The 17,018-nt window shown below is 38.1% G+C and overlaps 1 protein-coding gene across 2 annotated transcripts in view; it reads left to right on the top strand.

The window, feature by feature from the left end:
• Nucleotides 1-14,536, top strand: part of phf24 (PHD finger protein 24) — a 33,423-nt gene extending 18,887 nt beyond the window's left edge. Inside the window, exons 3-9 of one of the 2 annotated variants that reach the window (XM_007561633.2) lie at nucleotides 1,155-1,340; nucleotides 5,301-5,379; nucleotides 6,132-6,334; nucleotides 6,996-7,159; nucleotides 10,585-10,617; nucleotides 11,918-11,995; nucleotides 13,228-14,536. In XM_007561633.2, the coding sequence (XP_007561695.1) occupies nucleotides 1,155-1,340; nucleotides 5,301-5,379; nucleotides 6,132-6,334; nucleotides 6,996-7,159; nucleotides 10,585-10,617; nucleotides 11,918-11,995; nucleotides 13,228-13,324 (840 nt within the window). In that variant the 3' untranslated portion in view covers nucleotides 13,325-14,536. The remainder of the gene's footprint in view (nucleotides 1-1,154; nucleotides 1,341-5,300; nucleotides 5,380-6,131; nucleotides 6,335-6,995; nucleotides 7,160-10,584; nucleotides 10,618-11,917; nucleotides 11,996-13,227) is intronic. The other variant, XM_007561634.2, reaches the window with a different exon arrangement.
• Nucleotides 14,537-17,018: the final 2,482 nt, after the last annotated feature.

Genomic DNA, 17,018 nt, shown 5'->3' with positions numbered 1-17,018 from the left:
GCCGCCGAGGAACCCGACAGAAAACATCCATACAATGTGACTGATAGGCTCCCATTTTCACAAACCTCTCCATGTTTCTCAGCTTTTATAGAACCAGTCCTCTCTCACTATAACTTCCTAATTTATGATACAGTATATTGTGAGTGAAATGCTTTTTTCAGTCTATAAAAATTTCAAATTCATTTTTCTTTTGGTAACAAAAAAGTACAGACAAATTATACTCAGTCACCATAACTGATTTCTTTCCTCCTGTTTTTTCTTGCAAGCATTTTTAATCTGTTCTCAATCAATGGATTCCTTTTATAAAAGAAAGAAAAAAATATATAATTAAATAAAATGTGTGGTTTTAACAGGAAGAGCTGTGAAAAAGTTCAAGATTTTCCTGGAACACTGTAATCATTTGATTGTCATGTGACGCAATTTCAGCAATCATGAAAAATTAATAATACTTTCGATATGCATGACTTGCAGTTCTCTTCCATGTTTTGAATTGTTTTGCATGTTTTGCTGTTATATAAAATACTTTTTGTGGACATTATTATTACCTTTTATTTTAAATCATTAAAAAAAATCCAAACTGTCTCATTTTTGTCATATTTCAGAAGATGTGGCCAGAATACCATAAATGTAATGGTCTCCCTAGGCAATTTTTCAGTACACATAATGGATGTATTTTTTTTCTTTTTTCACTAAGTAGTTCCTTTTTATCTATTTATCTACTGAAGCACATAGATAAAATATTAAAATGTGAAGGCATCTTTATGAAAAATCACTCTCTTTTCATGTGTAGAGTCCATCACTCAGACTTCCCTCCAGGGCAGTCTGTCTAATAGAGTGGTTTCTGCCATATTCAAAATATATTCCATCTCTGCCCCCTTTGTGACACCCAGCTTTTAACTTCCCCTTTGAGCGAGGCCATTTGGGAGAGCTCTAAACACTCCCGCCAGCCAGCTTATTCAGAAATCATCATTCGTGAAGCAGCGAGACAAAGAGACATAAAAAGGCTGCTGCTACCTGAAACGCATTCTGGTGTTGTTTAACATAATAGAAATTAAAGCTAGTGAGCTCTTAGTGCCACTGTTCTCACTCAAACGACTGTTCTGCTGAATCATTCAGCAAAATTTCCGAGTTACGCTGTCTGCTTTCCCCGCTAGCCGCCGAGCGACGAGATGTGTGATGTCTGTGAGGTGTGGACGGCGGACGACCTCTACCCCTGCAGGATCTGCACGCGGGTGTTCCATGACGGCTGTCTGAGGGAGCTGGGCTATCTTCGTACCGAGGCCTTGCAGGAGATGAGAGACACGGCCCACACTGTGACCGGCTGGAGCTGCTACTATTGTGTGAGTCAGCAAAGTCGTCATAATGGACATCCAGCATGAACTCGCTCCATAGTGCAGTGTAATAGTAAGTAGGCAAGTTTGTATTGATGCTCAAAGGTCCAGCTGTAAAATGTATTCAAGTATAAACTTTATACGGATCTTATACATGCAGAAAATGTGACTACGTGTGCATTTTCACATATTAATCCCACATAAGAAATAGGAACTCTGGAATATTTTGATGGTATAATGAGGGAAACATGTAATTAAACGTATAGGATGATTATGGATTTACAGGCAAAACAGCAAATCATAGACTTCATTATTCAATCTTCACTGTCCAATTCTGCGACTCCAATCTTCAGCGACCTTTGATGCGACATCGACATCAAAGTGATAGGTCGACGTGACTCATTATGAAAGGCTGGAACACGCTGTTATCGCAGAACAATTTCTGGTTCCGCTGAGTTCCAACACAACAGATTCTCTCATCATGAATTCAGAGCAAATTCAAAGAAAAATGCACAACTCTCCAGCAAAACAGATGATGTAATCGGTTGTTGTGGAGCGCAAACAGCTGCACGTCCTTTGTTAGAAGACTCTTCAAAGTGAAGTAGGGACTTCACTTTCTTCTGCTGTCCCTGAGAAACAAATTCCCCTTTGCCAAAGCTTCGCTGTCGGGAAATGCTTTCCACTTCGTTGGAAAGGCAGTTCATCTGTCTGTCGCCGATTTCCTCGCTGTGCTTAGAATGAGTGCGGGGGGGTAAACTTTTGATTTTGAATTCTGTCTCTTAGATTTGAAATCGCTTACAAATATAATGATTGGCTGCCAAAAAAACATGGCAGAAATGCATGGAAAAATTGAAAACCTTTGAAGCCACTCATAGACCTGGCAGATGGACGCATAGTAAGTCTAACACGTGTTGTTTATCTGAAAAGACACCTGGAGATATGATTTAAAGTCTTGATTCCTGTTCTTTGGAACGATCTGGTTCATGTGAGTTTGGTTGAATAAAAACTACCTTCTTATTCTGCTTAAAAAAGGAAACTGCTGATTTGTATTGATTAAAAAAAACACTGACAGGCTGAGCTTAGAGGAAGCCATTTTTGTTATAAATACCTATGTGCTGCTGAACACATCACTGACATTATCCAGGCAGCATCAAAGATCTATTTATACAATCTGTAAGCCAAAGATTAGACAATGATATTATTTATATCATCCATTCCCACGGGAGTCGTTTGTGTGCCAGAGAACATATTATTCTGTTTTTACACAAAACAAATTGAAATGGATTAGTGCGGATGCAGCGATTTCATAAAAGCACTTGATTTAACTGAGCTCTTTGACTGCTGGAGTCGTTAGATGTTGCTAAGTATAACATGTGATGGATCCGAAGATGCTGCTTCTTGACAACAGGGTGGCCATTTGCTGTGCTTGATGATTTGTAATGATAGATGGTTACAGACTAAACATAACACACAACTGACAGATCTTACGTCTTATCAGGGAATCATCACCATATTCGTAATGAGATTTAATGCTGCTCGCTAGACCTGCTACTCTTCTGAAAGATGTTTTATTATAACATCTGAGGTTCTCAAAATACAATACTCTTGATTTTCCTCTGCCACTGTTGGATGAACTTATTTGGTGCTAATGACGTTTACTTTTGTGGCTGATGCTGATGTCTTTTAAGCTTGATAAACAACACAATTGGCTTCAAATGTGGGAGTAACAAATCACTGTTAAAATAGGTGCTGCTGTTTTAACTCAGAATTCATTTTCTTGACTTTCTTTCCTTCTCAAAATACGTTCAGATTTAGTTTCTTAAACGACTTCTGTGACGAATGTGGTGGCAAGTAATCGGATGAGAGCAAAAGAATGTGGTGCAAAACACGGGTGCTTCAGAATGGCATATGTTTTTTTAATGTTTTTGTCAATATTCAATGATTTTGTTTCTGCTTAGTATTCACATTTTTCATACAAATCTATATGTTTCGACTTCCTGTCACTTTTCTGCAGGAACACCTGAGTTTCCCCACTGAGGGGTAATAAAGTTTATATCTCTTCTTCTATTATATCCTAATAGTTGAGCATATTGATTGGTTCACTCTCTGTTTCGTCTACTTCAATATGGTAGCCAGAAAAGGGATATTGTTGGAAATATTTCTACATATTAAAGAATGGCCGAGAACTAGTTCGACATCCTTCTAAGCAGAAAAGTTATTTGGAGCTATTTCTTAAAGGATGGGGATCTATTTGTACTACAGTAAATATTAAAGGATATTATAGTTTCAGTTGGTAGGAAATACTTCAGTAGGTCTAAATCTTGACATGGGAATAAGGAACTTTTATAAACACTTTTAATATTGAATACTACAACATCTACATGGAAAAGACTGTGCAGGTAAGGGTCTGTTATGTTTAAAAGTGCGTAAAAAAAGTAAAACAAAATTGAAATTAGTTCCTGAGGTTGAGGAACTTTATCAAACATTGCTAAAGCTCAATAGTACTGTACTTCATTGGAAGTAGTATTTTAGGCAGAGGAACATTTGTATGTAATGCTAATTCTTGAAAATAACTACATCTACTTAGTGCTGCTTGGAAATAGTGCTTTTTGGACAAAATGTTGTAGTTCTAAATAAGTAAATTAAGCATTTGGGTGAAAATGAGTTAAATGTCTCAAAATATTGAAAAAAGAGAAACATGAATTTACATTTGAGGACACAACATTTTTGGTAAACACTTGGAAGATCTACTGAAAATGCTTACAATTTCTTAAAATCAGGTTTTAGAAAAAATACATCATAAAATTTACAATATGATCGCAGTTAAAAAGAAAATTCAGGATGATATAGTGCTTTATTTACTGAGAGTATCTTTTTGAATGTGTGTGTTCAAAGGATGAGGAACATTGCTCGGGTGTACTAATACTGAAAATACCTGCTTGGATGAGAATTGTTCTTCCGTGTTGAATCACAATAATTGCGCCTGTCTGCAACAGATGCAATTACCGTGATTCAGTATTTCATTTTAAAATTTCATCACCCTTGGAATGGCCTTAAAGGCCAGACACATTGTTGTTGTGTTGCCTGGTATGAATAAACAGCTAAGGACATAAAACGAGGAAGATTTTAGTAAGTTTCCTCCTGAGAATTATATTCCCATATTTATTGAAAACACTTATTTTTCAGCATTCGGTTGGACTGGTAAAAGCTTAAGGCATCGTTAATAAATATGAATGTTGGCTATCGTGTAATAACGGGGTGTTTGGCAGTTACTGTGCTCTACATAACAGCTGAAAAAATAAAAATGCGGTGCATTATCAGGCAATCTGTTGCTCAGCTACTGCTGGTTGACATAATGAGATCACGACTTCCTCTTTTGGGCTCAACTTAATGTGTGCGCAGTGGGGAATTCAGGGATTTTTCTCACCTACTATTTATCCCCAACAATCTTCCTCAAATAGCTTCGTGAGGATTGTCTTTCTTTATTAGACTGAATTTTTTACTAATACCAGCATGTCTATCGTATATGCTTTTCATTTCTCCACAATTTTATTATTATTATTATTATTATTATTATTATTATTATTAACACAGTGTGTTCACTAATGTTCGCTGACAAACCTCTGCAGCCTTCACAAAATGGCTTCATTTATACAGATTTGAAACAATGCAGGCAGATTATATTCACAAGTTGGATAACCTTTGAAGCCATTTGGGTACACATAATTTAACGGATGGAGATCCAGGTAAAAGGAGTTGAATGCAAAGGCACACCCCACACTTTTCAGATTTACTTGTAAATATTCAAAATCACATACTCCTTTTCACCAATTTATGCGTAACTGTTATAATTGCATGTTACAAGTTTTGCTTCAGTGTGCAAGTTTGTGGGAATGCCATTAATACATTCTAAATATAATCTAAGATAGAATAATTTTGTAATTATTTTTATTGCCCTGTCCTCTGCAGGACAATGTGAATCTTCTTCTAACAGAGGAGGAGTTGTACAGTTTAATGGAGACATTCAAGCAGTGCAAGATCATCCCAGGTGAGTCAGAAAATATGCCGTATGTTTGATTTTTTTTTTCTTTTGCTTCCAGTAGAAAGTTTTATTTCAAGTCTCTTGTTGGTCACTGGATAGCCAGCACTGTTGTAGCCTATCAATGAATTCATTCAGACTTTTGGTCATGGAAAACAGTTAATCAGATTAGAAGTCAACTGGCCTATCGTAACTCTGCCGTTAGCTGCATACGCTCCAAGAATCTGGCACTGTTGTAATCTGCACATTACAAAGAGTGGTTCTTAAAAAATGTTGAGTTTTGTTGCAGAACTTTGTAATTGGAAATACAAAATACTTTGTGTCCTTTTCATTGCACTTCTATTTATTTTTTTCTTATTTGTGTTGCTTCATCACATAAATCCCAGTAAGATATATTTAAGTTCCCAAAATGTGGAAAATGTGGAAAAGGATATGCATATTGTGTAAGGAGCCATATCTGTCAGACTCTGGTGATGCGTATAAGTTGTCAAGACTGATCTACCATATTAAATTCTGACGATGACATCATATTTAACAAAAATAAGTATGGAAACGTCCGCCTGTGTCAAGTTAATCTACAGGATGTGAGTTGAAATCCTTTTTCGATTTTTCTCAGATCTCAGTTTTTTTTCCTCGGCAGGATGACGGGCATAGGTGGTCCCGTCTTCTCAGCCCATGAGTCATCCTAAACTAATTATATCTGGAAGACCAGTGGGTGACTAATTTACTGTGATGTGATGAATTGCTCCTTGCCGTTGTAGAGTCATGCCTGGTGTCAGATGAGCTGCTGCAGTACCGCCACTTTGTATCCAAGCAGCAGTTTGATAAGGACCTGAGTGATGAGCAAGAGGAGGAGGTCTTAGCCCAGTTTGCTTCTCTGGATCCTGAGAAGAAGGGTCACATCGAATGGTCAGACTTTCTCTACTTTGAGTCGCTGGCTGTTCTAAGGAAGTTCAGGACTGAGGTACAGTATTTGGATGGTGGAAAAACATATATTGGAATTGAATAGAAGAAAATATAAATATCCGCTATTATTCCATTATGGGGAGATTTCTATTAAGCCACAATGTAAAACAGAGTGCACAATATCACACCAACAATAATGAAGACATTTAGAATATCGGTGTAGTAGCTAAGTTGGGATAAGTTGAGCAAAAGTATAAATCAGCCACGCCTTGTTGCTAGGAAATGGTAGAAAACATTGATCATGTGACCAAATACACAAAATAACATCTATTAGAAATTGTGATTTAAAAAGGAATTGATATTATTTAATCAAATTGTGGCTTTCATGCATCTGCATTATTTTGTAGTTTTATCATCATTGGCAATCAAAGTTCAGATTTAACACCAGTCAAATTGCTGTTGCATTTTATGTGCTGTTTTTCTTTGGTACTGGAAGGTAAAATGGTGCTTGCAGATTATATCAATCCATCGTAATGTGATTGCAAATGATTTTGGCAAAAACTCTAAATAATGCCTTTGGCAGGCAACTGCAGAAAAATATGTATATACGGGATGCGTGGTCGGAATAATTTTAATTAATATAAGCAAGTACATATAGTCCCTGTTCAGTTTGCTTGCACTATTGTGAATTTCTTTTCTTCATTTATTTCTTCTTTTAGAACTCACTGGTGCGTCTGTTGAGCGCTAAGGAGAGAGACAAGGCAAGAGCGGTTTTTCAAGGACTGGTCATGGATAAAGACAGCGTGATCACCAGAGCAGAATGCCGCCAGGCCCAGCAGTCCTGGTTCCACAAGCTCAAAGATCCTCAATCCTGCAATGTGAGGTGAGAGCTCAACACCTCGCTACTAAAGGCAGCAGTCTGGGGAGTTAGGCTCTCATCTGCATGCAGACAGCAGCTGGTGCAGCCAGAAAAAAAAAAAAAAAAAAAAAACTGGAACAGAGATGGAGAGAAAGAAGCAGTCGTTAAATCTGCTTCATTCCTGTGTCATAAATCAGTCATAAATCACAGACACAATCTTTCTGCTCAGCACAAAGCAGAGGGCTGCCTAAAATGCAAAATGAAACTTAGCTTATCGATTTGAGAATTACCGCCTCATGGGGCGGGTCGGCCCGTTGCTGCGATACGCAACAGCGTCCGCCATATTGAATGTGGAATATGTGCCAGTAAGCTAATACAAGTAAATGGACCGAACTTCACAAAGTGCCGTTCTACAAAGTATTTTAAGTTAATACCCGTCATTGACACATTTTCTCAAACACATTAATAATATATTAGGCAATCAAAGAAATGACTAAAGACAGAGTTTCTAACTTTTGATGTGATTATATAATCGTTTTGGGGCATTTCTGAATAAAGAGCACAATGTTTTTATTTGATAGAAATGATTCTGATCATTTTTATATTGACATTGATGAACAGACACACTTTTACAGTGTTTAAAGAACATATTTACATAATTCCATAATTTAATGTACATTTAACATTTCAAGACAACAAATAATTTTCTTGCATTTATTTTTATACATTATTGAGAAATGACTTTTGATTTATAAATCAGTCATTGCCAAACATTAAACGACATATTTTTATTTTTTCCAGAGAAAAATATTTATTACAGTATGTCAACTCTGCTATTGACAGCAAAGAGTGAAAATAATTCTAACAGAATAAATTATTTTTATTTCATTACATAAGTTGTATTAATACACTAATCCTTCAGATTGAGATATTTAAAAATACACAAAAAGTGAAAGAATAAAACATTTATTTATTATACTGGGAACACTGGTCACAGGCAGGGCTTCAGTCTGCTGGTCACACTGGGAGAACCCCAATGACTTCTGAGACGTCCTGGTTCACAGGCTAAAGCCAAGGATAAAAGAGAAATTATCCAAAAGTGTAATAGAAAATACATATTTTTCCTTCACATTCAGAAAAAAGACATTTTCAGCATGTTGGGCTCTGACTTTAGCATCTTTATAGCTAAATACCGACATGGTGAAGCTGAGCTGGAAACAGACTGAAGAACAGCAGCTCCAGCTCTGATCCTGACTGATCTTTCCTCACAAAGTCCCCTGGTTTTTAATGAACTTCTCCTCTAACAGCGGTTTTTCATCAGCTCTTTCTTATTAGAAAACAGTATGAAAACATTAGCTGCTACGCTAACAACCAGTGGTTACTTCAGCGCAAATAAGCTACATAGGAAATATTTCTCGGTTGTTTAGAAGCGAATTTCTAGCTGCAAAGTCAAGTAATTGTGATCTTTCATCCTTACCTGTGAAAGGTAATGCCAATGAATCCAGTTTTTTTCGTAAAACGGTTGAAATAAGTCCACATAGCACAGGACTTAAGGAGCTCCGATCGCTCTGCTGCCACATAGAAGATGGCGGACGCTGTTACGTACGACTCAGCGCTCCATGAGGCGTCTACGTATATGATGTCTATGGACTGACCTATCTACCTACCGAGCGTCTAGAATCAGGTCGTCTGCAGGTCATTTAGCACCACATTCTCCACCAACATTCTGTGCGCGAACGGAGAAGGGTGACCATCGTCCGGCCACGCCCCGGCCCAGTCGCGGAAAGCTCTCCTCGCCGACCGGAGTCGGACTGTTTTGTTGACATTCTTTATGTCAACAACGTGGCTTTAGACATTCATCCGGGTTGCTTCAACTAGGACTACCAAGAGACCAGCCCCTATACATTTAAAGCCGGGCGGGGGCAGGGGAAGAGAGACAGAGACTGCGGCGGCAGCGTGTCGGTTGGTCTGTGTTACCCAGAAAGCAGTTTGGCACAATATCACAACACCAACACCGTGAACGAAACAATGACTGGGGCAGCCTACGATATAAAGTACTCGGGGACCACTGGTTTATTGTTACATGTCCACATTTGTAGAGTATGTAACAAATCGTGTTCCTAAATGTAGTGTCTATTCTATGCGCCTTATATATGGAAAAAGTTTTAAAATAGGCCATTCATTGAAGGTGCGCCTTATAATCTGGTTCGCCTTATAGTGCGGAAAATACAGTATTTTGTTTAGCCATACAAATAAAATTGGCATACAGAATGTTTAGCCAGCAGTGTGTTTCAGTAAAGTTTGGCACTAAGTTGTCACTTCATCCTTAACACTTCATTTCATTATTTCATTTCATTCTTAAAATTTTTTCACTATGTTAACAATTTTTTTTTTATTTATTTATTTTTTTTTTATTGTTTGGTCTTTTCACAATTTATGATTTTTAAAATTACTTCATTGGTTTTTGGATCTTTATAACAGCCTGGATTACTTTAAAGATGTCATTTACTTTCAACAAGCAGTTCTTTTTTTGATAGTTTTTCTAGTAAAATTGGCACAACAAAAAACTCAATCCTAAAAACGTTAATCACTAGCAATAATCACCACGTGGACATTATTATTTTCATTCATATTTGACTTTGCAGCATTTCACATTTACGTTATTTAAAAACAGATATCTTACTAGCAACAGTCAATAAGGGGTTTTGTCAAAACATATGAAACATATGGGTAAGTCTATCAACTATCTTGAATTTAATCAAGTCAGTTCAGTTCAATTAAAATACAAAACAAAATAATAATCACTTTAAAAGTTAGAAATGAAACTGTCAGTGAATTTAATAATTTCTCTTGTGAAACCAGTACAAATATGTTCTTCTGTGCGTGTGTGTGTATGCGTATGTGCCTGCTGTGTTTTGTCATTGAAACAGACATAGAAATTAATCCAATAAATAATCAGTACATCTTCTGAAGAGCAACAGCATGCAACAATCCCACAACACATCCCACCTCTGTGGAGCTCTGTGTTCAAACTGGATCAAAGGAGAGCCAAAAATGTGAAATTCATTTTACAACACAGTCAGAGGCAACAACAAAACAACAACGAAGGAAATTTTGCTCTGCCGCTATCACACTGTTCAGTTCTGAATGCTGACCTTAACTAAGGCAAATGCAGTATTTTACATCCTGTTCACGGTTCTTTTGTGACCTCCCGGTTAGTGATCGATGCAAGATTGAAACACTTTTAGGAGGCTAGTCCCTCCTGGACAAGCTTCACCGCTGTCCATTGTTTTCTCCTTTTGTAGATAAAATCTCAAATAACTTCCACCTTCACCAGCATCTAACTGTGTGTGCATGTGCTTTGTGTTCTGTTTAACCTCTTGTGCCGGTGCTGTCACATCTCCTGTGCTGTACCATTCCATATACCTCCTCTCACCTATTCCCCACAGACTCATGGGATTCTGCTCTCCTATGACTTGTGGGTGAGTGTGACTCAGCACTGCATGGCCTGTCTCTTTTTTTCTCACTTTAACAGCCCTCAGCTCTCTGTAGTCCTTCAAGTATTCTCAGACAAACTCTTGATTTAGATTTAGAGAGGAGAGAGCGGGAGATTCCTCTTAGCTCTGGACCGATACTCTTTCTGAACATAAATCATTCAGAGAGGCGTATTTAGGGGTCAATGAAGTTTGATGAGCAGAGTGCAGGCTCTTTATGCCCTTGGGTCATGCTACACAAGGCATGGCTCAACAATAATTACAAGGATTAGGAAAGAAAAGCCTTTTGTTCTCTTCAGCTGAGCTCTTCTTAAAAAAAGTGCTTAACAGACAACAGGAAAAATTAAATCTAACACTAACACAGTCTTAGTCTTGCTCAATGCATGTTAAATATCTTTTTGTTGTTTGATTACATTCACAAGTATAGCACCATGACTTAAACTTTTATATTGTCCAGCTTTACTCAGAGATGGCATTTCGCAGTATAATCCAGGATGACACAAATGACTGCTAATCCACTATTCCTCCAATAAAAATGCTTTTAATAAATATTAAGACTAAGGAGCTGCATTTTAGTTCTTGGACCACACCAAGACACAGTTTTACTTCAGCTAACTTTGACTGATCCATAGTTGTGCAGGAAAAAATTCTGAATAGTTTTGAAATTTTGTTGACCGTGATGACACAACAAGCTACGACAAAATGTTTCCTACTAATTAACAAGTGGACTGACATTCTGCTTGTTTGAAATGTACAAGACCTTGCAAAACTGTTCTCTTATTGGGATTCAGGGGACCAACACAAAGTAATGCGTAAATAAGGAAGGAGCTGATACATTGGTTTAAGAACAACTGCAAATGTAAATCTTTGTGAAACCCAATTTAGCTCCAAGGATGTCTGCAGGTCTGTGGGGTTATTTCTCTACCAGCTTTACAAATCTACAGACTGAATGTTTTTTTATGCATTGTTCTGAGCTCCAGTTTCATCCAATGCAAACTGCTCATTGCATTTAGGTTGTGACTCTTCCTAGAAAATCCTTCCAGTCTCTCCTCAGTCACTTAAAGTCCCAAAAAACACACACTTCTAACAAATTGTGAAAAGAATGTTTTTGCAAGGCACTGCTATTAAAAGTAATTGAAAAGAAATCAGAATATTTTGAAAACATTGCCAGTTTTGAGAATATGTATGTTTCATGTTCCATTTATGCCAGTGAATTTTAGTTTTATTTTCATGAGGCTGCCATCTCCTAACGCATTGTCACACTTTCCTTCACTGTTTCATTATTTAGCATAAGTCATGTTGGGCCCATCTGTGAGAGCAGTCCAGCCAGCTCTGGAAGCGAAAGGAGCAAGACCGATGAAAACAGGTTTGTACTTTTTTTTTTTTGTGAAAACTAAATATTTGACAGGAAACAATATGCTCTGAAACTTCTCCTTCAATCTATGCTTAATTGGCTGATGTGACCTTGACTGTAGGCTGTTCCTGGGCACCATCGTTATTTGTAGCAAAACAATCCCAGAAGTGTTTGCCAGGACAGCGACGGCCCGCTTTAAGCTAAACTGCCCTCATAAATGGCATCAAACTTGCTTTTGACTTGTCAACAGCGCATGAAGGCACGGCCTCGTTGGAATCACAGGATGTTTGGGATTTTTTCTATGCTATACATGATTCAGCAATAATTACATCTGCTGCTGCGTCTTACTCCGGGGATTCCTAATTGCACATTGGGAGTTGTATTAGGCAGAGCACTAACTAACAAAGTGTGTTTCATTTTTTTATAACCTAATTTTCAAAGCATCAAGCGGCATATTACCATAAGACAGAGACCTGATGGTCTTCTTAACTATGTTGCTTGGGGTTGATGGTAGTTTAATGCTTTGTAAGAAGATCCCTCTTTATACACTGACATGTTTTAGATCCTATTCATGAACTAGAAAATTATATATTTTTTAAATGATTAATACTAATAGTATGTTTTTTTTTATGTAGAAACATTTAAAAAAAATGCTGTGTGTTTTTAAACTTCCCAAGACAAGTCACTGCTCATACTGCATTGCAGTTGAGTTCGGAAGCTGGAATTTCAGAGTCTACACCTGGAAAAATCAACAGAAACTACTCTAGTTTACAATTTAGACACAAAGAAAATGTGGTCAGCAAATCCCGGACCTCAAAATCCTATATGGCTGCTGTGTGCAAAAATCTTATCGCCATTAAAGTGATCGCCTCTGATGCAAATGCACCTCCACCACATGATGCTCCCACCTCCACATCTCCAAATCCTCCTACATTAAAGCTGATCTGGTGATTTCTGGGGGTTGTGCATTTTGGTTTTCTCCTTTGAACATACCTTGCTTATTGAAAACTATTGTTTTATTCTGGTATTATCTTAGCAAACTATTTCCTCCTGTATTTTACCTTCCTTACTACTAACATGTATTAACAAGAGTTTAGTTCTCTCCCTATTCAATGTTTTATGTTAAAGACAAACAACAACAAAAAAACAAGTTTCCTGACATAATGATAAATGAATCCATAATCTTATTTTATAGCATGAGTAATAGCTGTCTAAGTAACTACTTGTTTTCTTACATGCAATAGGCCATTGACCTGGGCAGACTTTTTAAGAGAGAGTGCCATCTACATTTTGGCAGCTCGGCCTAATAGCTCTGCCATGCACATCCGGATGCCTCTATAGTCCAGGTTCCTCCAGTGCAGCCTGCAGAGAGAGGAAGAGTGACGTAGTCCACAGGTGACCAGGGGGAAGAGATAAACATGCCGACATGATGTCATGACGAGTGAGACTGAGGAAACCGATTGAAGCACCAAGAGGTAGTAGCGAATGAAGCAATCAACAGAAACTCTCCTCTCCAGCGTCACTTCAGCACAACAACACAGGCAACATGAATGTGTTTGATACACAGACACCCCAAGTGGAAGCAGCTGTCACAGCTCCAAACTCCAAACAGTTTCCAAAACGCGTAAGAGATACGATGGGAAGGACAGCCACCCCTCTTCATGATTAGCCGGTTTGTGAAATTTCTGAAACTTTGGGTGTCTCTATTAACACACAGGAAGCCAGGATGCTAAAAGTGACATGATGCCATTTAAGGTAAATAACACACATTTCCGAGTGGGTTCATTAGTATGACAAGCTGTTGCTCTGTTCCAAGTATTTGTTTCTTCAAGCTTCACCATGTGCTAATGATAAACACATGACATTGTATTGGGTTTTCAGTTCACCATCAGAGCCCCTGGCGAATCAGTGCTATCTACATACAGTAAAAACCAACTGCTACACATACCAATATAAATTATTATTCATTAAACCTGTATTTATTCCTGTATCTTTAGACGTATCCTCTGTTTATCCCAGTTTCATCCAAGAATCTGTGTTCTTCTGAAATACTAACTGTGAAAAGGATGTGAACATTAATGAAAGCTAACCTTCAAAGTGACATGTACGTATATGTATATATACTGCCATATAGTCCTATTGCTTTTGTTGTGCTCGCCGAGCTGCACTACGACAACGTAAAAACAATCGCTTGTTTCGTTCTAATCACAATATTTGCACCGTGAGAATGATATAAAATTGAATCATTGTCTGACATAAACACTGTAACGAATTACTGAAAGAAAGTGAGATACGACAGAGAAATGGCGTTTCTTTCCAAACAGGCGCAGCTATTGAGGAAAAAAAAAACAAAAAACAAAAGGTTGCCAGGAAAAAGATGGACTGAAAGAGTGTAAATGAGATTTCCCTTTAAACCACTGGGGCATTGGACATTGTGTAGTGTATATGAACGATGTATGCCTTGTTCTTTTAATGAATAAAGTGTAGAAATAAGATTAAAACTTGTCGGTTGAAGAGATATGTCACAGTGTTGTAATAAACACTTGGAATTTACACTTTAGTTTGTGTCCTGTGTTGCTTTCATAATGTGCTGTAATGCAGCAATGCATTGTGGGGTGCGAAGTGTTGTCTGGTGCTAAGTTAGAGGGACCAACTAACCTAATAGTCAGTGATGTTGGACTGTGGGAGGACGCCAGGGTACCCGGTGAGAACCCACGCCCGTATGAGGAGAACATGCAATCTCCAACAAGAAAGACCTCTGGGTGGGACTTATGGCTATAAGGTAAGAGTGCTAGTACTTGAATTATCACAAAATCACTGGTACACTCATTTGTACTTCTGGAAAATCAAATAAAATAACAGCAACTGAAGCCTACTTTAAGTTATACTTCACTGTTTTAAGTTAAAGGTTGTGACAGCTTTAGTGGCCTTTATTTGACTTGTTAGACAGTAATGCAGGTTGTGAGAGAGAGGGAAAGTCTTTTCACTGAGTGTGGCAAGCATGACTGATCAAAACAAGAATGTCATCAAACACCAATCCCTTTTGTAGCAACTACTCTGCTCTTCTAATTCAATCAGAATGACAGATGCCTTGTGCTCATCAACACTCTGCCCTCACCTATCTGTAGGATCATGGACGTTATGCAAGCATGTCAGGTTGTGGTGGGGGTAAATGAGGTTTTCATGATTTGTTATTAACTTCCCTTAATTTAATTATGGAATTCCATCTCATCACTCCTCACAGCAAACTGGACTGCAAGCGATGCAAAGTGCCACCATAAAAACTGAAACGGCTGTTTCTGTCTCAAAGCTTTCTGTGTGTACCGTAGTCTCAATGTCATGTTAATGTTGCAACTATTCATTGTTTCAGTAATACTGACATATGATGTAGTGTTTGGAAATTAGTAAACAAAACATACATTTTCTTAGTTCACAGAATTGGATCGTAAACTTGAATTTACATTTGCTCACAAAGCTCAGCTTCTCCAAATTGAAAAATATTTGACGTTTTCTTAGAGTTTTAGATTCAAGTGAAGAAACAATGCAAGGCAGAGTCAAACCCCACAGAACATCCAGATGACCAGGGTTGTGCGTAAAGATTTTATTTTTATTTTTTTCCCCAGGTGAGCAAATGCGTTTTTTGTTTTTTTTTAACAATAAATACCACTGTCTTGTAACCCCGATCAAAGAATCCAAAAAGATAAAATATCAGTCAATATTTCCCCAATTGGTTCAGCAGTCTGTCACCTCCGCCAGCTTTGATTACAGTTTTAACCTTGTCATCCATGGCAGAGCCCTACCCTCAGGCAGAATCAAACTGGTAGGCTGCCAGTCCTATACAGGTGCTGGTCATAAAATTAGAATACCATGAAAAAGTAGATTTATTTCAGTAATTCCATTTAAAAAGTGAAACTTGTATATTATATTCATACATTACATACAAACTCATATTTCAAATGTTTATGTCGTTTAATTTTGATGATTACAAATGAAAATCTCAAATTCATCATATCAGAAAATTAGAATATTACTGAAGACCAATACAAACAAAGGATTTATAGAAATGTTGGCCAACTGAAAAGTATGAGCATGTACAGCACTCAGTATTTAGTTGGGGCTCCTTTGGCCTGCATTACCTGCAGCAGTGCGGCGTGGCATGGAGTCGATCAGTCTGTGGCACTGCTCAGGTGTTATGATAGCCCAGGTTGCTCTAATAGTGGCTTTTAGCTCTTCTGAATTGTTGGGTCTGGTGTATTGCATCTTCTTCTTCACAATACCCCATAGATTTTCTATGGGGTTAAGGTCAGGAGAGTTTGCTGGCCAATTAAGAACAGGGATACCATGGTCCTTCAACCAGGTACTGGTAGCTTTGGCACTGTGTGCAGGTGCCAAGTCCTGTTGGAAAATGAAATCTGCATCTCCAAAAAGTTGGTCAGCAGCAGGAAGCATGAAGTGCTCTAAAACTTCCTGGTATGTGGCTGCGTTGACCCTGGACCTCAGAAAACACAATGGACCAACACCAGCAGATGACATGGCACCCCAAACCATCACTGACTGTGGAAACTTTACACTGGACTTCAAGCAACGTGGATGAAGTGCCACTCTTCTTTTCCTCCAGACTCTGGGACCTTGATTTCCAAAGGAAATGCAAAATTTACTTTCATCAGAGAACATGACTTTGGACCACTCACCAGCAGTCCAGTCCTGTTTCTCTTTAGCCCAGGCAAGACGCTTCTGATGCTGTCTGTGGTTCAAGAGTGGCTTGACACAAGGAATGCGACAGCAGAAACCCATGTCTTTCATAAGTCTGTGTGTGGTGGTTCTTGAAGCACTCACTCCAGCTGCAGTCCACTCTTTGTGAATCTCCCCCACATTTTTGAATGGGTTTTGTTTCACAATCCTCTCCAGGGTGCAGTTATCTCTCATGCTTGTACACTTTTTTTCGACCACATCTTTTCCTTCCCTTCGCCACTCTATTAATGTGCTTGGACACAGACCTCTGTGAACAGCCAGCCTCTTTAGCGATGACCTTTTG

This window comes from Poecilia formosa, unplaced genomic scaffold, assembly GCF_000485575.1.
Source record: "Poecilia formosa unplaced genomic scaffold, Poecilia_formosa-5.1.2 Scaffold129, whole genome shotgun sequence".
NCBI lineage: Eukaryota > Metazoa > Chordata > Actinopteri > Cyprinodontiformes > Poeciliidae > Poecilia > Poecilia formosa.
The sequence above is the reverse complement of the archived record's forward strand: the minus strand, read 5'-3'. Positions and strand labels throughout refer to the sequence as shown.